Below are 24,963 nucleotides of genomic sequence, written 5' to 3'. Positions count from 1 at the left end.
TCTTTCCTAAACTTTCTTTGGAAACGGTGGGAATGCACTGCGTGCAGAGTGCGGTGAAGCCTGCCTTGCAAGGGGCTGGATTCAAGACCAAAGTCAGATGGGTTCTGTGGGCAAACGGCCGGATGATGGTGAAGAGCGAGCCAGAGAGTTCTGTGGAGCTCAGATCCTAAAAACGAGGGAAACGTTTGCTTATTCTGCCGTTACTGCCTTTCCCAAGACTGCTTCTTCCACAAAGGTTCTTTGCTCAACTCACTCTCGTGCTAACTGCGGTGGGATTGCTGGCATGCCTAAATTGCAAGGCAGACGAGCATTGGCGCTGTTGGGCCGATCGTTAGCGTCTCTGTGGTGCCGTAGTGAGGAAATCGCTTTCTTCTGGGTTTGTAATTTTTAACTGAGAACACTTTCTTAAGTTTTCAATTCACGCGTTTTAGTTAAATGATACTTTCACATAGATTGTTTCTGTGCGTTATTATTAAATGTATTAAATGTTTTCAGTACAAATAAATGGTAGACGTGTGCTCCTGTTGGTAATGGTGTATTTATTATACAGTGCCGTTTGTCAGCTGTGCATAGGTGATGAAGGCATTTGGGGAGGAAAAAAAAAAGTCTGTGACTGAACTTGTAAAGTGTGTTCTTCCTGAAGTGAACCCAAAGGAGTTTCCCTGACATTCAGATAAACAGACAACAGGTCTTTCATATTTTGAAAAAGTAATTTACAGAGGAGAAGAATCATGCCACATAAGAATAATTTCTTCTCTCCTAAAAAGACTAGAAATAATCCTTGATGTAAGTCAAAAAGTCTGTAACGCTTCTGGGAGAGCAGTCCAGGTGAAAGAAGATTATTGTGTACAGGGCAAGCTATAATAAAACCTGTCAGTTCTGTCAACCCTTCTGTCTCAGGTCTATAGAGGATTAAAAGGATATTGAACATCGTGTAACAGCTGTCTCCTGTGTGAAAGGGATCACGACTGGGGGGAACGTAAATGTACCCATTTAAAAACCTCCGTAAGGCGAGGTGGGGCTGAGCCACAAGTGGTTGGTTTGGCAGATAAAGTGCTGCTTTCCAGGACTTGAAAGAGCACCCTCCGAGTTCTAAATAGGCGGTATCAAAGGCTTATCTTACCATGGGTGTGTGTCTTGTGCGTCCTTTGCGCTGCTGGAATAGAACGGGATTCCGTCAGGTTTGGCATCATAAGCCAAAAACTCTATTGAGATCCTACGGTGATGAAAAAATATTAATTAATATGTAGCGTGAAATGTAATCAGTGTTCCCAGAGAAGTTGCAAATTGACTTTGAACTCCTTCTTTTTGTGACTCTAAAAACTCTAAAGTTTAAATAAAAATATGGGGTTGACAATAATAAAAACTATTATAGTTTTTTCTGGGACAGTTTAATGAATTTCGGATGCTGATTAATATTTTTAAAAACACAGCAATTGGATAATGCTTAATATGAAACGAGAAAATGGGAACAGTGCTTAGAATGAATATTGCTGGAGAATGAATATTGCTGTAAATCTGTAATATTTAAAATTTTCATATTTGAAATTAAGAGTTCTTTCAGTTCTGAAGTGAATAGGAGGAAGTAGTCTACCCGGTGTATCCTTAATCGGAAGGTGAGCTTGGTTTTATTCGTTGGTGTGGTTTTTTCTTTGAGAATGAAGGATGAAAAACGGGTACCTGTGCAGATTATGGAACAGATTTCCTATGTACAGGTACAGGTGCCCCTCAGCTTCTTTAGCACAGACTTTAATAGTTGCAGCACCTCCTTTTCCCTATGTATCCATGTGTTTGGCCAGTGGTATAGGCATAAAGATAAAGCTGAACATTAAACTCAAGTAGGGTTTTTTCTGAAAATGTATCCCATACTTTGGTACATTGTGAAGTTCAACGTCATCTCCTCTTACGTTAATTTTACAGCACTAAATGCGAAGAGCCAGATTCCCAAGTACCTGCTCTTTCATTGTACAAAGCAACAACCTTTATGCCAGTTTTGTCCCAAGTCCTGCTGGAAGGAGTTTACCGAATCATTTTTCGGAGAGCAATGGTAACTTTTTAGCCAAGCACTTGCTGGGAGCAATTAGGCCATGGAATGGGTATAAGATGTGAGGGCAAACTGCGGTGCCTAAACTTAAATTCTAATTCTAATACGGTGTTTCAAAATAGAAATCCAAGCACCGCATGTGTTGACTTTTCAGTTTAAACACCTCTGGTACCAGTTAGTGTATTGTGTAATGCTGTGGAAACTCGGTAGTTTTGTGTGGAGCTCTTACAGGATTGTTTTAAACTCCTCAACCCTTGCTGGAAGTGTTCACACCAAGGTAAGACAGCTCAGTCTTCCATAGAAGATTTTTTTTAAAAAGGTTAGAAAGAGATAGGCAAAAGTAAGAGTTTTTTCAAATCAACCCCAAATCCCAAGACCCACCTGTCAGCTTTTAAAGCCAGTGGAAAAAAAATCAATGTATTGAATCTTTAAAGCTCATTGAAACTGTTATCTGGCTTGTCATTCATGGAGATTGCAAAAATATAGCAAATTAAATAGTCTTTTTGAAGAGGTGCAGTAATATAGCCCTAGCCTGGGACAGAATCTCAATAAAGGGACCAACCAAAGTTCTTTAAGGAGGTGCTGGAATATAAAGGATGAGAAATAACGGAAAAGATGAGGAGAAGACCAGGGGTCTCCCCAGCATGCCAGGTACTGTTTCCCATGGTAGTTTTGTGACAGACAGCACCCAAACTGGTAACTGCTGCTTGAGAAGAACCTCAAATTCCTGTGGGTGGAAGATAGGTTGGTCTTGCTGGCAGGATTCATAGCTGCTCTCTCGGTGTTATCCAGAGCGAAAGCCTGGCTTCCTCTCCGACTGCGTTATCTAATGTAAACCTAGTGACACCAGTTGTGTCAAAACCGAGAATCGAAGCAGCGTTTGATGTACCATGGTCCTGGATGGAACGGAAAGAGAGGATCATTTTTAATACCCCCTTCCAAAACATAGTATGCTGGAAAGAAACCTTTGTCGCTTGGAAATAAATGCAAGAAATGGGTAAGGCTAACATTCAAATGAAGAAGCAGAGGTTCATTTTATGTCTTTTAAGTTTTGAGAGGCCTGAGGTGGAATAATTGCTGCAGGTAGAAGAGTGTAGATGGGTTTGACTTAGGAGTGCTGTGTGGTACATGACTCTGCACATACTTGTCAGGAACTGCATGGTTGACATCTCCCATTTAAGATCTACCACTGTGGAGGAAGAACAAATAGGTTTTGGCACTCGCTGGACTTTCATGCCTTTATACAATCTGAGCGCATTATATTCCTGCACCACGGTCATAATTCTTTGTGGGACATTAGCATAACTTTGTTTTCAAAGTCAAAGAACTCTGAATGTTGTAGAGCAATATATAAAAACAAAGCGTATGTTTAAAGATGCTGTAAATAAATTGCCATAGTAAAACTCCAAAGAAGAGGTAGCCTATGTGGGAGTGAAGGAGCTAGTGAAAGGTATTCCATACAGATTCTAGTACTGGTGATGTTAAAATAAATGTATTTTTAGTAGTAATATTGATTTGGTATGAGCTGCATATAATGTCATTAGTAATAGAAATGTGAACCATTTATTTGATTTGCTTGCTCACAGATTGAGTCTATGAGAAAGCATAAGATGGTTGAAATGATTTGCATTCTATATAAAAAATACTGTTTTGACTTCTGATATGTCAAAAGGATGCTACAGCTTTTCTGACTTGGCATGTGCTGATATACAAGCTTTGCGCTACGATATTCTGTAAGCCACGCTGCTTTTTCTATTTTTAATCAACTCTAATTTATATAGAGGTTTTACTCTGTGACATTATAAATGGGAGAAATAAGATTAAAGTAATAATATGCAAGCTCTATAAAATGAAGTGGGTGAAAGGCAGAAGTCTTTGAGGCTATCTTGCACTGTGGTAAGTGAAAAATTCAGTGTCCCGGTAAAATGACGGGAGGAACTTAAGAGGAGGCGGAATACCATTTCCCATGAACTGACTGGGAGCAGTGGGGTGGTTCTCGGAGCGCTACCTCGGAGCTAACTGGAGAGCTCTGCCTGGCTGCGTACCACCGTTCCCGCCATCCAGCAAGGGTATGAGAGGAAATACCGCCAATCTGCTTTTCTGCTGGTAGCCACTATGTGCCTATGTCCGATCACAGAGCGAGACAGCGCTGTCCCAAGCATGGGCAAGGAGAGCTTGAGCACAGGAACCTACCAGAAATGGAGGTTCTGAAGGGCTAGGTGGCAAAAACTCAAGAGGATGGATTGAAAAGTGATCGGTGCACGCTCTGTACCACCACTTTCTTAAACACCTCCTGGCAGACACTGGGTCATGCTTTTTTATGTTATCAGCATTCTTCATTAAGATGGAGTTAGGCGGAAGAATGGTAAAAAGTTTTAGGAGAGAAAAATGGAGAAGTTTCAGATGAATGGGGAAAAAAAGACTACAGAAAACAGGAAGGCAGCCAAGCAGATGCAAAGGGGAGCGGAGAGTTCCTGCACTCAAGGGGGATTCAGAAGTAGATGAGAAAAGAAGAATTATGGTCGTGTAGAGAGCCAAAGAAGAAAAGAGAAAGATGAGTCATTGATGAATGGAATGATTTGGAGTCTATGTCCATATGATTCACTACCTCTTAAGTGTCCGAAAATAACCTTGTCTGTAAGTGCCATTATTCTGCACTAGGGTAGGAGGTTTTTGTGTCTGAAGACTTAACTTTCAACTCTGAGCATTTCTTCCTTTCAATAAAAAGCACTTCCCTTACACCTCCTGTAGCTGCCAGCAGCAATATCATCTCTGTCCCTAATTCTGCAGAGTGCCTCTCTTTAAAATTTGCTTCCTCTGGGCATCTTAACTGACTGGTGGAGAAGTTGTCCCATTTTCTGTGGGTCTGCAGAAGGCTCAGAGGACCCCCGAGTGGTTGAAGAGGCATCGGTGATGATGTGGGAGTCTTTCCTTCTCTCTTCAAATGTGAACTAGCATTGCCTATTGAGGTGGTGCTGAATATGTTGGGTTTTATGATTCCTGTGCATTGCTAACAGGCTGGGCATTTCTCTTTCCAATATGCCGTATCGTGGGAACAAGTATGGAATCTGCAGGTGTGGCAGCTGAGCCAGACACGGGAGATATCCTTGGCCTTGTTGGTCGCGAGCCATGGGATAACCCAACAAGAGCTAAGTGAAAAACAAGGTCAATGCTATGACTAATGGACCTTGCAAGATGAACTTTGTTTTCATATAAGGCTTGGACTCAGTGCATGCCAGATAGCAAGGTGATAAGAGAAAAGTAGAGGCTTTGTTTTGGGATGGGTGTAAAAGGATGTAAAAGCATTAAATAAAGTGATCCCGATGCTGCTTGCGCTTGTGCGTCAACTCGGGGTCCGTGCCTTCGTTGCCACACTGTATCCAGGACCGTGATACCTGCTTGCCCCTATAGTCTGTGTTCACTGCCTTTTATACAGTTTCTGATGCCCTCTGTGTTCAGAGGTGTTTCTTGGGGATTATTTCTGTTCCTCCTATGGTCAAAAATTATGTGTTCGTAGTTGATTCTAATTGAAGATTATTTTGTCTTCACTGTTACATTGCACATACACAGCAGAGTTCTCAGCCTTGAGTCTGGGAGTCTCTTTTTCTGCTTCTTGACTTTGAATGAAAACAAATATTCCTCTAAGTATCATTTGTCTTTGGTACTCATCAAACCCTTATAACAACGGTTATTGTGGTTTGGTATTTAAACCTGGCAACAAAATTCCCTCCGTTGCTTTATAATCTCTCTCCTTTTCTATCCATTGTGAAATGTGACGCATGGGAAGACAAAAGGGTGTAGGCTTTTTGTTCGATTGGTAGGTTTGGGTGGTTTGGGTTTTTTATAAAGAAAATAATGGCAGCAAGTCTTTTTTTTACAGCTGGCAGCAGTAGGTTCTCACCAATGGCTTTCCACTGCAGCAGAGGATCTTTATCTGGACACCTCTTGTAAATGAGCATATGTATGTCCAAATCTCTGTTCAGGGTTGTCCTTGACCCTGTTTAAGTACAGCAAGATCAAATGGGGAGAAGAAAGCTTAAGTTCTGCAAGATTAGCTGTAAATAGTTAAAGGATTGAACCTCAAGAAAAAAAACTTACACGATGCTCTTCCCTTCTGTCATCAAAGGCAATGGGCAGTCAACTTGGGAGTGACAGATTTATTGGGAAATTATAGATTTATTTCTTCCTTATATGTGGCTTGCTTATTCCACTGCCTACCATCCCCAACTCAGGGTTTAGGGAGTGGTGCAAGAGACTCAGAACCAAGAACTTTGACATCCAATTTGGGTTTCCTGTGCAAACCGGCCTCTAGTTCGTTGGGTGGAATCAGCTCTACCATTCTCTTGAAATGAATTGACCAAAGCCTCAGGAAGCGTATACAGAAGGTTGTTACGAGGCCCTTGTAAAACTGTTATCTGGGAACCTGGGCTATTTCTGAGTAGAGGATAAAGTTTTAGAAACTTCTACCAACAGTAGAGCAGGAAGCCTTTTTCCAAAATGAATGTTTGTGTCCCGCAGAAACCCACATAAACGGATTAGAATTTAATCCGCTTCTAAACGTCTGCCAACATTAACCATGATAAAGATTATTTGGCTTGGTTTGTGATATATGAAAATTTGATAGATGATCAGCAATGATCCGTTGCGGAATGCTACTCCAGCTTATCTGTTTCACCCCTGGCCTTTCAGCATATACGTGATTGTGCTTCGGGTAAGATTATTGCTGGTTAAATAGGCAATCGTTTGCTGCAATTTTAGGTAACGATGTAATTAAATTGCCCTTCTTTGTTTAGAAGCAAAAATGTGTTAAGAGCTGGTCTAGACCTAGAAATGAGACTGGCTGTCGGTTAGGTATTTTAACTTTAAAAATAAAGTAAGGGGTAATATTTCAACAATTAAACAATGAAAACTATTAATTAAAAATTAGTCTTGGTTGTGGCTTCCTTTTCTCTTTCATGTACACAAGAGCAGAGAACTGGTTTCTGGTATCATTTTTTTCCTAAGGGGAAGATTTTGGTACAGAAATGTGTTACTGTTTTATCCTTTCTTTTCCTCATTTGCTTTCTATTCCTTTTTATGCATAGACGTGCCTCATGGTTTCTTGAATCTTTTTTTTCCCAACGGGTAGTATGTGTTCCAGAAATTTGCAACTTTTATTTGTCTATTCCATTTTTCTTTTTTATTGCACTGAAAAAAAAAAAATCACTACTTTTGAAGTGCCTTTTCATTTTATTGTCTTCAGATGTTTGTAATCTGCTGCTCTTGGTGTTGTGTGTTTTGGGTTTTTTTTGTTGTTGGTTTTTTTATTAGTACCCGTGCTCTTAGAGGCCGATGGAGTGAGTTTGTGTGTGTACATGCACGGTTTTAGGTGTTTATTTTGCACTTTGTACAAACCTGGTAGCTGATGATGTTGTGCTACTCCATAAGCATCCTTCGTATGCATTATTTTGTACCTGAAAGAGATTTACAAGCGCGCTCACCTTAAACAATAAATAACTTCAGCGTTGCAACGTTTAAAAATAAGACGTTAAAGATTGTGAGTTCACTGGGGATACATATGTATAATTTAACACTGCTCAGTAAGAGATGTAAATTTTGAGCTTAGATATGTGGGAAACGTGAATTTCTGTCATTATATACTCACAGGCATGTCTAAAGCTATGCCAAATGATAATATTTGCATAAATATTTATATAAATATGCTATACTTGCATGGCATTTGTAGGGGTTTTATATCTAACTTTATTTACTGTTTCACAGTGAGACTGAGTTGAAGCAACAGCTAAGTGCTCAGAATGGAAAATATCATTCCTTTTCCTTGAGTTCCTCAAGCTGGGGTTTAGCGGTGCAAAGACTATGGCGTTGCCTTGTCCAGGGAAATCGATATGCGTATGAAGTGAACACGGTAGCTCTTAGGATTCAACATACCCTGTATGTTTCTAAAGGAGGTGCTGTTCCTGGAGCAAATAGGGAAAAAATTGATAATAGCGTGTTTTCTGATACCTGGAAGGCTTTTTTCTCCCCTATTTTTACTAAGAAATGCTGAGATTTACATTCTGAGATTGGCATAGGTCTGGCTTTGTCTAACGCGCTCTGTATTTTCATGCAGTCCAGAATAGTATGACCACTTGAAAACACGTTGTCTAATCTTGTTGGTTTTGGCTTTTTTAATAATGAGCATCTAGCTCTTCATTTCAACTTAGTAGGTGCTAGAAGGCGAATGAGAGAAGTTTCATCTGAATTTCTAGTTGGTTGTTTACGTGATTTTGAACTAAAACCGTAGCAATGGAATAACCTTGTAAAATGAAAGGTGGGGTTTCATAGAGTGGGAGGGCAGACGCAGAAAAAGGAAAGAAGTGTAATACTTAATGTTTCTTTATATGGGGACACGCATGTGGAATTGAAGCTCGTGGTAATCGTTGGCGTATTCCCTTAAGCATGGTGTTTTGCCTGTGGTTTTTGAAAGGATCAATCACTTGCAGCAATTTGTGTAATAACTTTCTGGTGGGTGATTCTACTGTTTTATTTATGTTTTTTGCCTGGTTCACCAGAATGCAATGCCTTTGCTCCCTGGTACAGTAAATGCACTCTGTAATATCTATTATGGTATGGTCAACGGATAATTTATTGTCAGGTAGAAAAATAGGTCAACACTAATGTCACTTCATGATCAACCCCCCAAGTTTAATAAAACACCTCACCAGCACGCGTTCTGCACAGGGCTTGGTGTTTTATTAGGCCTACAGTACCTTACAGTACCTAGCTGGAGCGGGAGTGTAATTACTGAGCTGTCAGGGTGATAAGTGGGATTAATGGCAGCCTGGTGCACTTTAGTCTGCGGAGCGCTCGGAGAATCGGAAGATGGTATTATTATAAGAGCGAGTCTGGGCTGGCATATTCATGGCACCCTCCCCTCCTCCCCAAAGCTCACGTTCAAGTTTGCGTTACCTTCCCCCCACCCCCAAGAGCTGACATTTTCAACAGCTGTTATTTGTGAACCAGCTCAAAAATCAAAAGAGAAATAATTTGGTGAAGGCTCTTCCTAACCGCAGCGGGTGATCTGGCCGCTGCTTATCCCGTGAGGTGCCCTTCCAGTCGGTTTTGACGTGGGGTTGTTCTCCATATAATCCACGGAAATGTGTTTTATGTTAAGTGCGATTCTTTTGGTCTTGGAGACAGGAGTGTTGTATTTGAAAGGAAACCACATTCAGGGAAGTGAAGAGCAAAAAGTCACGACGGAATTGTTGCCTTTTTTAAGCACGTGATTTTCCACTTCTAGTATTTCCTTACTGCCTACACAGGCAAAACGATCACCCGAGCCCTCATCGGGGTGTATTTTGTCTAGCGTATCTCCTTTTCTTTTTTTTTTTTTTCCTATTTCCACTTCTAGTATTTCCTTACTGCCTACACAAGCAAAATGATCACCCGAGCCCTCATCGGGGTGTGTTTTGTCTAGCGTAACTCCTTTTCTTTTTTTTTTTTCCTGCCTTCCAGTTCTAACAGTTTGCTGACTTTCAGTCTGCCTAGAGTGCTAAGAGCATCCTCTTGGCCCGGTGCTCTGGCTGCATTGACCCTCTGAGGTCCCCGCTGGCTGCCTTTGCTCGATACGGGGTTTGTAACGTGCGCCTGTCGGTGGGGAGTGCTGGGCAGCTGTGGATTCAACTGCCGGCGCTTTTCCACCAGAGCTCTCTGCTGTCCTGAGTAGTGGAACTAGTGTGGCCTCAAGTTGTGCCAGGGGAGGTTTAGGTTGGATATTAGGAAAAATTTCTTCCTCAGAAGGGTTGTCAAGCACTGGAAGGGGTTGCCCAGGGAAGGGGTTGAGTCCCCGTCCCTGGGGGGATTTAAAAGCCAGGTAGACGAGGAGCTTAGGGTCAGGTTTAGTGGTGGGATGGCAGGGGTAGGGGAACGGTTGGGCTTGGTGATCTTAAAGGGCTTTTCCAACCTAAACCATTCTATGATTCTGGTAACCCACCATGGTGTTGAACCTGGAGTTGGCTTTATTGCATTTCCCACCTTTTGCAGCCTGAGACACCTGTTTTCCTTTAAATATTTCCTCTGGGACCTTTTCCCCATGACTGGTTCCATCAGAAAATCCAAACAGCAGCTACCACATGTGCCTTCAAATTTTGCTGGTGCCATGGTGTCTGCACTACCCAGCTAGATGATAATAAATAGGAAGATGAAAGACTAATTAATCTTTTACTTAGCTGGCTTTGCCTTCTCTCTTATTCTACCCTTAATTGAAAAGAAAACAAAAGCAATGTGTGTGATTGACAAAGTCAGGCCAGTTGTTCACTGCAGGTATTTTAGGCATTTCATGCCTTTTAATGTGTTCTTTGCTTCTTTGTGTGTGTAGTCCATAGGCCTCTTTCTAAAGCTGCCTTGTGCAGCTCTTCTGTGTTTGAAAACACTCTGTCCCAGCCAGTTCCACCGCATTATTATCTATCACTAAGCAACAGTAATTAAGGTGGATTTGTGGAACTTACGTGAGTAGTTGTGCTCAGATAATATGTAAAACCCCCAAATTTTATTTCATTTTCCATGGCTTGTTAAAACCACAATGTACATAACTTCTGTATGTTAGTAAAACAATATTGAAAGAGCATCTAGAGTAACTTAATGAATTCTGAGGTAATTAGTAGCGTGGCATTTGACCTATGATACTCATTGATGTGTACCCAAAAGTGTGTACAAATACCTTTGTGTTTAATAGAGAACCGTTTTACCTCTTCAGATGACTTTTACCTTTTCTTGTTAGGTTTGCTTACTGCAAATTGCATAGACTGCCCTGAGGGCTTAATCCTTAGATGGGACTTGTATCAGCCTGGTACGTCCTCATGGATGACTGCAGGAACAGCCAATAAATCTTGAATCTTAATATTAAAATACGTTGTTAGGTTTTCATAGAATCATTTTGGTTGGAAAAGACCTTTGAGATCATCGAGTCCAACCTTTAACCTAACCCTGCCATCCCACCACTAAACCATGTCCCTAAGCACCTCATCTATCCTTCTTTTAAATACCTCCAGGGAGGAGGACTCGACCACCTCCCTGGGCAGCCCATTCCAGAGCCTGACAACACTTTTGGTGAAGTTTTTCCTAATGTCTAGCCTAAACCTGCCCTAACGCAGCTTCAAACCATTCCCCCTCGTCCTATCATCTGTTCCCAGGGAGAAGAGGCCGACCCCCCCCTCCCTACAGCCTCCTCTCAGGCAGTTGTAGAGGGCGATCAGGTCTCCCCTCAGCCTCCTCTTCTCCAGACTAAACAACCCCAGTTCCCTCAGCCGCTCCTCATATGACAAGAAGAGGGTCTTAGGGGTTTCAGTTGGGAGCATGCATAAGGCTATGGATTTGTTTTCAGAGGTTACAGATGTATTGCAGGAGACTTGTAGAACAGTGACTTGAAAATTTATCAGCCATTCTTATTCTTTGGCATATGCGGTACAAAGTAATTCCTTCCTCTGAAAGGAATATGAATATATATATATATGAAAATAGCGTTGCTTCTGTACGTCTGATTGTCCAACCTCCAGAATTTAATCCACAGCGACACTTCCAGAACTTCGTTAATAAATTCAGATTCACAGCACAGCTGTTTTTCAAATAGAGAAATGAAATGGTCAGAAGTTGAGCAATCTTGGATTCCAGGGAAAAAAATTACTCCTATATAATTAGACATTGTTCCTTAATACTTCGACATGTGTAGTCCATATGTTTGTAACTGCACCCTACTGCCTGCCTTTGTAGAGCGGAGTCAACAGAACGTAACCAGTGTTGAATGCCAGTCAGTAACGATCATGGAGTACTTTGAGGGTTTAAATAGAAATGTTATGAAAATGCTCTGATTTATTCCTCTGTGGCGTATCTTCTCCCCTGCTAACTTGAACACCTTATGCTGTTGGCAGCGGTTGTGTTCCATGTCTCCTTGACACTTTCTGTTTTATTCCTGTAGATGCCTGAAGTGTGTGGATGCCCCCTGTCAGAAGAGTTGCCCAACTCACCTGGACATCAAGTCATTCATCACAAGCATTGCAAACAAGGTAAAGCCAGGCTTGCGGTAGCTCATGGGAGCAGATAACAGCACGCACTTGCAGTTCTGTTAGTGAGATTGCGTTCCGAGGTTTATCTTTTTAAAGTCTTAAAAAAAAAAAAAATAGCGTTTACAAGAGATGCCTTGAAGTTCAACAGTCATCTGATTTTTAATTTCTGCTGCTGTTCTGTGCCCGTACAGATAGTGTATAGCGCAAATCTGTTTCTTCATGCCACTTTTTCTATCGAGTCTTTGGTCTTGATGGTTTTCATATATAATGATATTCAAAAACCTGAGCATTACAATGTAATTATTTAACTTTGCTACCTGAGGTATTACAGTTACAAGCCTTTTCTTTCATTAAAGAGATTTTTTTTTTAAGTGATTTTTCATTTAAATTTGCTTTGGGAAGAAATTTGGCGTGAAGGTCTTCGCTGCTACCTGAGGTATTACAGTTACAAGCCTTTTCTTTCATTAAATATATATATGTTTAAGTGATTTTTTTTTAAATCTGCTTTGAGCAGAAATTTGGCGTGAAGGTGGTCATCTCGAGGAATGTTTTCTTGTAGTTTGCACTAAGAGGCTCTGGTTAATGCAAATGTAGTCAGTCACTTAGGCTATTAATAAAGTACTACAGGAATAAATTGAACCCCCTCTTTGGAGGTACCGTACCTTTTTCTTCCTTAATAGGCTATTATACTATAATCATAATGAAATCTTAAAAACATTATTCTGATTTGTGGTTTACAAATGCCTTTTAACAGTCAGAAATAGAAATAAATAAAGATGACTGCAGAGTTGGTATTACAAGATTAATTAGGCTGTCTGGGATAGCCTAAAGATGACTGGATATTGATTGCCCCATACCTTTTAAAACTTACTTCCCATCTGTGGAATCATTAGCTGCTGTGTGATTTATTTGTCTGTATGAGCCCAGCTAGACTCGTAATCTACTGGGGGTGCTGCAGAGGTTTTTCTGGCCGCGTTTTATGCTCTCGCTGTTGGATGCGGCTGAAAGGGCCGGCGCAGGGAACGCGGGAGCCGAGCGGGCGACGGCAGCAGCACTGCCGCGAGCGAGCAGCCGCCTCGCTTTTGCTCCCCTGCGCGTTGTGCGGAGGAGACGCTGGTAAATTCTGCACCTTAACAAGAAACCACTAGGATAAGAGGAGATATTAAGGCACATGTATCAATTATAACACAGCTATGTGTTGATGTGCTTTACAGTAATTGGCGTTACGCCCAGCATCTGCATATAGACAGTTCTCCTATGACAGTTCTCCTATATAATCTGTACCCTGTCAGCGCAGCATTTATTTTCACGAATGGAGGCATCTGTTTGCCACCGCAGTACAGCACGCGGCATATTGCCGCTTAATACCTCTTCCAGGCGTCGATGAAGCAGGCAAACTGAACAGAGAAGGTACGGGGTGGTAATGAAACCGCTGGTCTCAATCTCGTCGTTGCGTTGTAGTTTATTTAGGAGACCTCAAGCAAATTTTATGGAAGTATTTTACCAGGATGGTCTTTTCTTATTGAGGATTAGTTATGCTTTGGGGAGGAGAGGGTGATGTGGTGTTGAGGAAAGAAAAAGGGCCTGATGATCAAAACACAAAAGCTGGGAATAAGGAACCAGGGAAGATGGACTGAGGACTGCACCAGAAGATGTCAGAAGAAGAACTAACACCAGCAGCACCCTGGAACGAGAAATTTGGTGGGTCTTTTAGACTCCGATAGCCTCAGAAACGCGATGCCCCTTTGTGCCTTGGCGGAAAGGGTAAGTCATTTTAACAGTTGATTCATTCTGAATTCTGTGAATCCGTTACAGAGCAGAGGAAATCCAGGTCGGGTGACTGCAGAGCTTTGAGAGTTGTGTTTTGGCAAAGGTACACTGGAATAACATTAGGAAACTGCCTCCAAGGTGTGAGGTCTTTGCCCTGCTGGAGGCAATGGGTGCACTCTTACAGCCTTTAATAGGACTAGCTTTAACCTGTCAGATGGCCAGTGAGGTGGATCAACCCTATCGAGTTCGGGCTGTTTGATGATAACTCTTTTAAATCATCTTGGAAGTAGCAGATGCTGGGTAGGACTCTGGTTTTGCCCTGAGCTGGTGGCCTGATGGTTTGCTCTTTTGTCAGGAAATCCTGCGTGAGAAGAGAGTTGCAGTATACTACTATTCTCTCAGGAGGTTTATTCTTTACGGAAAAAAACTAAGTGTCTTAGGTTACTGTAATGTACTTGCAGCCTTTCTTTTTGGACCCTACCCCTATCTATCAACAGCTTCTGTATCCACTCTGCAACGAGTTTTTATAAAAGGTATACTGTGGTCTTGGTAACTGTTTTTACCTCATGTTGATGCCTGCTAATTGCGTCGACAGCGGGAAGCATTCACACGCGGGAAGTTTTAAACAGTCAGGTAGCTGGTGTCTGCTGGCCAAGACGTTAGGATGGGAAATGGCATGCCTGAAATCAGTGCTGCTGCTGTGAAATCCAGTTCCAAATGTGAGCTTACCTCCCGTCCTCCCCTTTGCTTTCTCTCCTTACCCTATTGGAAGAAATCTAATCGAGCGTGGTTGTGGAAGCATTTCTCTGCAACAGCTCTAATGCTGACTTTACAAACAGAGAGCCGAACCAAACCAAAAAAACCCAAACCCAAAAATCTAGAAACGAGAAAACCCTGAGAAAACCAGATATGCTTAGCAAATGGCTGAAGGCATGGGCTGAGAAAGGCGGCTGGAAGTCCTGCATATTTGTGGCCTCCATGTCAATGGCTGTGCCTCCTGTAATTCATGTCCCAAGCAACTTCTCAGGGAAATAAACAGTGCGTAGAGGGACCCCAAGCTTGACTTGATGGCTGCAATCTGCTAGGCTGGATTTTCCTTTTGTTGAGTTCGTTTCTGGTGCCTTTGCTAGAAAAATATTTCTATTATAAGGGTTCAGAAGAAGTAGTAACAGTAAATTCTTCTGGTTTCCTTTATTAATGGGATTTTTTTTCTGCGTATAGGTAAGTAGTACTGGTTTTACACCACTGCACTTTGAAACTCCTTGCTTTCCACTAAGCAAGCGATGGATATAAGGCGGGAGTTGATGGATATATAAGGTGGGAGTCGAGAGAGGGGGACCAAAAGTTGAAAAGCTTTGCCTGGGGTCATGGCCTGGCAGCGTTCGTGTGAGCCCCCGCTGCCGTGGCTGCTCCTGCCACCTCTGTTCCCCTCTCCTCGTGCTGGTGGTCGGGGTGCCTGCACCCTTCTTCGGCAGATAGAAAACAAGAACAGGGTTTGAAAACCACGCTAAAACTTCTGGCTTACTGTTGTAAAAGTTTTTAATGGAACCAGTAATTTATTTTCCACTTCGTTATGCATCTTTCTAAACTTTTATTGAAATAATCCTTCGGATACCATTCAGCAATCTGCTTGCTGCGTATTTCTGTATTGTTGCCATAGAAGTGTTTACTTCACGTGATCGAGGATACTTTATGTGCCATTGAAAATGCTTTTCAAAACATCAAATCTTTTTTTGCTGTTTTCACCTTGTAAATAAACTTTATTTTTTAATCCGAAAGCTTACCAATGTATCTGGTAGCTTCTAGACAAAATAAATAGGTGAAGCTTAGAATGTTCAGATATTCGACGTCAATAAATCCAGGAAAACGGGGTACGCTTTCTGGGCTTATTGAAGCCCCTGCTTCTGAATCTTTCTTCATCTCTCACTTGAGAAACTCCCTTCAGCGGGTTGCCCGTCTACTTGTTTAGAGCAGATTCAGTCCAATAAATTCCTTGTCCTCATCCCTGTGTGAGCGGTGAGCAGCACGGCAAGCAGGTATTTATTTAAACATGATTCATTATTAATATAGAGTATTTAGACAGCAGCGCACTGAAAATGAATTGCTTTGTCAGGTCTTGAAGAGCTCTATTGTACGTAGTTTGTATCGGTGGAAAACTGCTATAGCAATCATAAAAGGTCAGGGATTCTTGTTCTCTAAAGCCTGAGGCTTTTTAGATATTTACAGGCCATGTACAATGTGGCTGTTCTGCCATCAGACCTGAGCGCGGGAGTGGAAGAGGGACCGGGGAGGAGGGGTTGTTTCTGGGTTGAGAGGGTAATTGAATTGCCAGCCGCGATGAGCCCCGAGCCTCTTTGGGAAAAGGGATGTCACTGCGGCATTGTGCCAGCCCCTGTGACTCGGTGGAGTTTAGCCCCCAACTTCCATTCTCTTTTTCCTTACAAACTGGATTACAACTCCACTTTTTATAAAGGTACAATCTAGTCTATTGTGTCTTCCCAGTCAGCGAGTCTCGCTTCATACAGACCGCTTGCAATCGTGGCTCTCGGAGACCAGACTTCAAATTCACCGTGGACACGTTACGGCTTTTGTTTCTGAACATCATCAGAAGATGGCAAATAAGTATTCTGACTCCCAGCTGTCCTCTCTTTAAATACACCCTGCCCGGTGCAAAGTGTATATTCTTAGTTTTATAATGTGCAAGTGCCATCTTCGTTATTTCTTTCTTTAAAAAGAAAAAAAAAACACTAAGGAAAAAAAAAAGCATTTAGCTTCTGCAGGAGAAAGCTTCGCCCTCTACGTCTGAACAAGTACCAGGAGTGATTTTTAGGATTTTATGCCCTCCTTTCCCCATGCTGGTACGTCAAAGCGAGACGGACTTGGTAAAATGGAGCTCCAGCACCCGTCACCCTCTAGGGCTGGCGCAATCAAATATTGTACAGCAGCGGAAAATCCCCCAGCTTCCCAGAAGCCAGGCTCAGCCCCGACGCTCGCAGCCTCTCCCGCTGCCCTCCTGCTGAGCCCAAGTGCGTGCCCGAGGCCGCTGCCCCTTGGCGAGCCACAGCCGCTCGACGTGCTCTGCCCCTGCAACGTCCAGCGCCAGCGGCTTGGGGCTTTGTCTTCTCGGCCGCCTTTATCCTCGAGGAGTCGCGTTGAAAACCGACTGCTGGTGCAGGCTAGGCGTGGGGATTTCAGCAGTGTGAGATGGCACAGGCGTAAGGAGAGGCTCAGCCCTTACAGCTGAGTCTATAATGAAGAATTGGGGGTGCAGAAGCGCCTTCCGTGCTGTCAGTACTCAGCAATCACACTTTGTCACCGCAGCCCTCTGTTACTAGTGCTCACGTTTTTATTTTGAGTCTTGCCATGTTACAGCGATTCCTGACACCGATTCAACAGTTTTTTCCTTTTTCAAAAAGACCATCTTCTCCCATATCCCTTAATAATCAACCAGTCTGACCTGACAGGTCAACCGTTTTCTATTTTATAGGTGGATGTAAGCCTTCTGGTGGCCAGCATTTTATAAAAACCAAAAAAACCCCAACCACCAAACCAACAAGATAAAAGCCTGTACCTGGACTGTGCAGAATGCTGGTAGGGGAATGAATGGGAGAGAGAGAATTGAATGCCAGGAGCAGTACAGAGAATGTTGTGGAACACAAGAGTAAGTTTTAGGATTTCAGAGGGATGTTTAGGTTTAAATGAAACCGAAGGAAATGTGTGGGGTTTTTTCAAGGGAGAAAAATCATAGAATTGTTTAGGTTGGAAAAGCCCTTTAAGATCATCAAGGCCAACCGTTCCCCTAACCCTGCCATCCCACTGCTAAACACTGCCCCTAAGCAAGAAATGGGAGAGGGAACAAACTGGAGGATAGAGGTGGATACCAAGGGATAAGGGTGAATCTGAAGTTTGGGAGATTGCGGGAGTAAAGGAAGAAGTGGTTCTGGTAATACACTGGAAATGAGAGAGAAGGAAAAGTGGGCAGACAAAGGAAGGCAAGAGACAAAAAGCGGTGGGATCATTAAGAGAAAATGAAATGAAGATTGTAAGGGAGGCAGAGTGGTGAGAGACGCAGGATTGTGACAGGTGAGAGGAAGGGAATGATGGTTTTTCTGTGCCAGAGGAACTCGGAGTAAATTAACAGCGGACATCTCTATGCCGTCGCAGAGACTGCAAAAAATCATGAGTCACAGTTCATATGTAAAATACTGTAAGTGGGATCCTGTTAATACAATGAAGGATCCTGGAAGTCAGAAAGCTGCTAGATGATTGGTAATAATTATATACAGATATGCATCACAATTAATCTTTAAGTACTACTTCGAGGCCCCAGGTTTTTGCAAGTGCTGTTTTATTCAGCTTTCTCTGTTAATCTTTGTATCTTTCAGGTCACTAAATAAAAAAAAAACCCAACCCAAATTTAAAAGAAAAAGTAGTAATGGTGTTAAATTGATGCACTTGAAACGGGGACTTTTCTTGCAATGTCTGTTTGTACTTAGTGTAATGGAATGGCTGACAGCTGGTTTCAGTTGCCATAGTGTAATTATGTAGAATAGACTTTTGCGATGACACTATGTCAATTAAGGAATCTCTCACATTCTAGACTACAAAGGACAAAATGACAGTACAAGATATTTCTTCCGTTCTTTTTCATAAAAAGCTAGTGACACTGTGTGAAATTACAGTCCTGTTATGATGACACAAGTCAAATGATGTGAAAGATTTCTGGATTGATTAAAAATCATCAGCGTTATAATATAGAATATGTATGATTTGATAAGTTGCTGTTGTGTTTTGTTCGTCCTTAGGTGGTATGGGGGAGGGTGGCGGCTGACAGACTGGGGGCGTTTCTTGTTATATTTGAACTGGTGTGTGTCAATGTGAAAAAATGCTGCTTATATAACAATGTACTTTAAATAGTGGCTCCTCGGGATGTGAAAATATTTTAATCTGATACGTCTTGAGTAAATTTTAAAGCCATCGCAGAGCCTGAGCTGGGATAGAAGGTGGTGATATTTTCCCCTATTTTTTGCTGCATCTCTTTTTTTTTTTTTTAAGCTCAACCCGGATGAAAAGGAAATCACCACTTTTTTCTTCTTTTAAAGTATTCACTCTGTCCCCAAATTCTGAAGTCAGTGTATTCATTTTTATTACACCAAGCATCATAATGCATATTCTTCATTGTTTTTGAGAAAACTGCAATATCAAAACACCCCGGTGCATAATGAATTTATATAAAAAGCTCTTGAATTGAATTGAAAGAAAAGATGCTATAAGCATTTCCTGATAGTAAATGCAATTTCTTCTGGTCTCTCAGTATTGATCCTATGTGTTTTAATAGGGTTTTTTCAAGTAAAAACCAGTCTCATTTGCATGCAAATTATATAATGCTTCCAAATGATACATGTGGAGATCCTCCTCTGCCTGCTTTCCGCTGATTATTGATGTCTGTTTAAGGCTTGTTTTTGTTCCCTCTGTTAGCAATGTAGTATTTATTGACGTTTTGATGTAGGAAACCACAAAACATCCTACCCAGTTAGATTAATTTATTTCTATGGAAGTGTGCAGGAGAAAAGATGCCGCGAACAAAGGCACAAGCAGGCATTTATCTCATTTAAAAATTCAGAAACATTCTAGTTTTAGACTTGCTTCCTCCGTGACGTTGGTAAGAAACTAGCCAACTGAGTCATCTGATTATTTTGGCATCTAAAAAAAACCTGCTCCAGACTGTGAAGGCAGTGTGCGTCGGTCCATGCCCTGCAGTAACTTCGTCATTTTAACGAAGCCAGCCTCCCTTTAATTCTGATCCTTCCTCATGTCCAACACGTGGGGCGTAGCTACCAGCTCGGCGTCTCAGATCTGGTTTGTGTGCAGCCTCCTGCACCCTGGTCTTGTGAAATCAAAGCAATCAATATTTTTTTTTTATAAAACGTGAATATTCTTACCTTTAATGCCACTGCTAAATGTAATGCTCATTACTACATGTTTTCAGATTAGAAAAAAAGTTACGTAGGCACAAAGTGCCTGTGTAACTAAACATTTAAGATACTGTAGATCTACTACTGTACGTATACTACAAACTCTCATTTATTACTGTAGTAACACGATGGTTTGCAGTTTTGTAACACAGTTTGTGTAACACCACTTAGTGTAACTTGGTACTGTATTTCCCTGCCAGTTTTCGCCAAGTATTGGAAAACATTTTTCTAGTCATATTTGATACGTTGGGCAATAAATCAACACAGTGAGGGCAGGATAGAGGATTAAATAGAACGGAAGGCCAAGGAGACGAAGCAGCTCAGAGGTGGGCTGCTGGCGTCCTGCCCATGGCCCAGTCTCCACGCGGGGCTGTGCCCTGGGTGGCAGGGGGCGTGCAGATGGGTTTGCTCTCGAGGACAGAGATGTGGGAGCAGCACGTGGCCATATCCTTTCACCGGTAATGGACAGCATCGATGGCAATGGGAAACAGTGGTTACACTGGTGTTCTGGAAGGTGGAAGAGGAGAGTTGGGGAACAGCAGCTCTTCTGGGAGTGTAAGTTTACCAACGGTAAAATTGAGACAGGGTGACTTTTTGTTGGCAGTCAGGGAAACCAAGTCACCGCTGGACCTGTACTCCCCTTTTGTCTCCAGAGGTGGCCAGTTCAGCGTGGTAGGAGCACACTAGGGAGGCAGGGCAGGAGGCTTCCCAGCTCCTCCCAAAGAGAAGTGGAACACTTATCAGGACTTCAGGTGTGGCTGTCTTTTAATTTATCATTAAAACTTATTTCAGGCATTAAGACTAGAAGATATAGACACTTGAATACAGCTTATCTAACGTCTTAATATTTAGCGTGGTAACACAGTCTGTATATCTTTCGGTACTCTCATTGGCAGAGGACAGGGTTCCTCTTTTTCTCAGGTGCTGCCACTAGTGGTAGCAGCAGCAACTCACGATCATGACAGCAACATCTCAAAAGTTCCCAAATCAGGACCCCACCTTTATATACTCCATCGTGTTTCCCGCAAATTAAGTGTTCAGTGGCAGTCGGCTTCACCCCCGTTAGGACTTCAGTCCCAGCCTCTCCTCCTCGCTGAGCTCTGGCATGATGTTCTGGGATGGGTTCCCCTAGGTATCCCCATAATAAGCCATGACCTTGGTCCTATACCCACAATGCCCCTGGTCCCGTCTCTCTGATGTCACTTGCTACTTTTACCTTGCCCTGTCTTCCTACAGTGTAGCTGTGCTCAAAGTTTGCTTGGAGTAAAATGTGCCAGCTGTGTTGATGCTGCCCTGTAGTGGCACAGCTCAAGTGCGAGAACGTACTTTGCAGATATGTAATAAAATTAATTTTAAAAAGGAATAGTTTAGCAGCTTTGCATCCTAGGCATAATAACTAGCTTTGTATATTGATTTTAATTACAAAGCTGAAAAATGTAGAAAATCCTTAATGAAGTTACTTAAATGGAAATGCACATTGTTGTAATTGTTTCCATTGAACCAGAGTTGAAGATAATAAAAATAATCCTGGACAACACAGGAAGGGAAAGCATAACTCTCACATGTAGCGAAATATCAAATTGAATGAAAATTCTTTGAAAACAGTTTTGTCTTTGAGTTAGTGAGAAAAATCCCCACTGCTAGTTTGTAATTATTCCTTTAGAGTGGGGAAAAAAGGAATAGCTCGATGTAATTGCCTGGGGAACAGACATCTAGCGCTGCTTAAGATGCTGTAGGGTACCTAGGGGGGTCTCCGAGTGCTGCTTCAGAAAGATGTGGGTCTCCTGCACTGACTGTGTCACCTCTGCTGTCCGTGTGGTTATGTGTCCGTCCGTGTGGTTATGTGTCTGGGGCATCTCCAATGTAAGTAGACTTGTGTGTTTTGCTGCAGAATTGAGCTTATAACGTCTTTACTGGCTGTTTTTAGCAGCTCTAATGATCTCAGGCATATCAAAACAGTATCATTCATCTGGAAAAGCAAAAATATTTGCTAATACCTACAACTTGGGTTTAACTACTACTCCTTTACATTGGAATAAATGAGGACTGGGGATGATAAAGCGCCTCACCAGTCACCGTAGGCAAAATGGTTGAAAGTTCTTCCAGAAGAGTGTGTAAAGGGTTTGCATGTTCAGCCAGGATTAGAATTTCAATGGATTTTAATAGTGTCTAAGAAAATCCTATGAAAACACCCCCAGATAGCTTGTTGTGTGTTTCCAGGAGATGGATGGGGCTCAGCTGTGCAGAAGACCAGCACCTGTAAGCAAAAGGTCCAGTTCACATCTACAAATACATTTCTTAAACATTCCCTTGGGAATCACTAACTGTGTCTACAGCATCTGGTTTAACTTCAAGAATTTTATGCTCACTCTTTTAATATGCCTTTAGTGAGCTGGAACTTCCCAGACCAAAGTCTTGTTACCCCTTGTTGGTTATCTTGGCAGATCTTGCCGCTGCTCTTTTTATTCGTGACTGGATTCTTGTCCTGCGTGACATTGTGTTTGTGTTGAGTAACGGCTTCTGTGTACATCAGCCTACCTGCATTGCGTAGGGTCTGCCGTGGCCGGGCACGTCACGCTGTTTCAACACTACATCTTCTGGCTCTTCTGAGTCAGCTGTCCTGGGACAGAGAGGTAAAGGCACTTGTTAGAAAAAGCAGCTTCATGGTAGTGACGATAATTGGTGATTGGAGTATGGAGGAGGTGCTGGAAGAGGAAGGAGACGTGTTGATTTTTAATCTCTTGAGTTATTGCTAGTTTGGAGAGAGCTGGAATGAGATCCCAGCATTAATTTCTCACTGAAGACGCTCTTGTGGAACCTCAGCCATGTGCCGATTCTCTAAGGGGTGCTGTGTTACCTTCTGGCCCTTAAAGGAAACTCCAGCATTAACCCATCTTCATGGACTTCCCTGGGTGGGGCTTTTCGAGGGGGTGGGGGGAGTGGTCAAATGAAGAAAGACCTAGAGTCTACAATTAAGTAAACTTCTATGTTGACTATAGAGAAGAAAAGATAGGATGTAAATGGTTTGCTCTAATTACACTGTAATTCCATTCATGTAAATGCAGAATGGCCATCAGTGGGTCTCCTCTAAAGGAGACTTCAGTTCATTCCTGGTATTGATGCTCTCTGTTAAGAGAGTTATCCAGTCTAAAAAAAACAACCAGGGGTTGTGTTCTCACAGCATCAGGCACTAGGAGCTTGCTGGTGTCCATTCCTTAGATATCTGTTATGGAAAGCAATCTTGCTAGCTCTCATAGATCAGGAAATGGTTTCTTTTCTGAAGATGTGCTCTGAATACTGACAATCTGTGAAGTCATGAATTGTACATAACTCCTTTAATCAGTTCCCTGGTTTGCTGTTTAGGGAAGCAGGAAAATAAATGTTTGCCCTGATCACAGTATGTGGTTGAGGAAAAAGAGTTCAAAAAAGAATTCAGTAGTGGAATATCTGTAGGTAGCTACGTAGGAAACCGTCTCCTCTTATCACGGGTCTGGTGTGAAGGACAGGCACATCCTCCGAGATGGTGTGCACAGACGTGTAAAATAAGCTTTTCATTCCCTGTGCCATAAAGAACTGATGGTCTGACTGGTGCTTTCTGGTCAGACCTCCAACAAGGGTTACAACTCAGCTACTGCCTAATTGACCTAGAAATGGAGAAAGGATTTACAAGTACATAACGCAGGCGCAGTAGTTTTCAAATGTAGGTTTGTTAAGCCACTAAAAATCCTACAACCACCTCAGGCTGAAGATGCTTTTAACTATTTTGCAAGCTAAAAAGAAAAGTTTTATCTTTGCACAATCAATAATTTTGCTGACTTTCTTTCCAGAGTCTTTGACATAATGCTGTACAACCTGTTGATGCATTTAAATGATGTCAGTGTTATTTAATGTATTTATATATCATGCCTACTAGGTGGCTGACAAAGAAGTATTTCATATTTTCACTTGAATTTACTCTTTCTTGGTATATGATTATCTTTTTTTTTTTTTCCACTTTTTTCCCCCCTTTTTCCTTCAGAACTACTATGGAGCTGCCAAAATGATTCTTTCTGACAACCCACTTGGCCTGACGTGCGGAATGGTGTGTCCAACATCAGATCTCTGCGTTGGTGGCTGCAATCTGTATGCCACCGAGGAGGGACCGATTAATATTGGTGGGTTGCAGCAGTTTGCTACTGAGGTAGGTGGGACTTGCAACTGTCTTAAATTCTTCGTATGTACCAATGAGTGTTGTCTAAGTGGTTGTCTTTGTTAATGATTTGTTTAAAACAAGGCTGGTTCTAATACAATAAGGGTGTAGGAAGTTAACATAATTATCCTTTTTCCCATGGCGCATTCAGAAGCTTAGAAATGCTTTCATAATGCAATACTTTACAGGAACATAAGAGATGTTATTTGTGAACAAGACGACTCTTTAGAAACACCAGTAGTTGAGGCAATTTGTTTTATAATGACAGATTTATCTAAGCCAGGTGAAATTGTGGATGTTACTGAAGTAGGCTGCATGGGGAAGAAGATCCGGTGCAGCGGCATCTGTAGCTGCCTGTTAAGGAGATGTAGAATCTACCTGGGATCTATTTGGGCATAGGGTAGATCCTGTAGCAGAATTAGTATGTGTTTGTACTGACTTTGGGATGAAGGAAAAGTTTCAGATGATTTAGACTTTCTACTGTCCTGTTTTGCCAAAAGTAAGTAAATAAGTGGTTTCAGGTTGACCCGAGGTTGGACTCGATGATCTTAAAGGTCTTTTCCAACCAAAGTGATTCTATGATTCTATGAAATGTGTGTTATGTGGGTAGATAGGTACAGATGCACACACGTGTATGTATGTGTAAATTTATTAGTCTGTAAAGGTTTGTGTATAGTTTGGCTACTGAAGCAAAGGTTGCTGCTTGTGGCTTGATGCTAGGAAGGCTTCTCAAGGGTTTCTGTTGAGGTGCACGTGCTTTATTTGTGACTGCATGGCTTCAGTGCTCTCATTTCCATCTGAAGCTACTGCTGGTTTGTTTGCTGCCTTTGAGGGCATGGAGAATTCGTACCAAACTCACGGTCTCAGCTGGAACCTCATCTGATCTGTCTGAATTATCGGTAAAAATTGTAATTTTAGTTTCTGTAAAAGTGAGGAAGTTGTGGC

At 42.1% G+C, this 24,963-nt stretch overlaps 1 protein-coding gene across 1 annotated transcript in view; it reads left to right on the top strand.

The window, feature by feature from the left end:
- DPYD (dihydropyrimidine dehydrogenase) overlaps positions 1-24,963 on the top strand; it is a 372,577-nt gene that overhangs the window by 72,735 nt on the left and 274,879 nt on the right. The window contains exons 5-6 of the mRNA XM_009647526.1: positions 11,997-12,084; positions 23,848-24,009. Of these exons, the coding sequence (XP_009645821.1) occupies positions 11,997-12,084; positions 23,848-24,009 (250 nt within the window). The remainder of the gene's footprint in view (positions 1-11,996; positions 12,085-23,847; positions 24,010-24,963) is intronic.

Source organism: Egretta garzetta, unplaced genomic scaffold (genome assembly GCF_000687185.1).
Source record: "Egretta garzetta isolate BGI_Z169 unplaced genomic scaffold, ASM68718v1 scaffold149, whole genome shotgun sequence".
Lineage (NCBI taxonomy): Eukaryota > Metazoa > Chordata > Aves > Pelecaniformes > Ardeidae > Egretta > Egretta garzetta.
The sequence above is the reverse complement of the archived record's forward strand: the minus strand, read 5'-3'. Positions and strand labels throughout refer to the sequence as shown.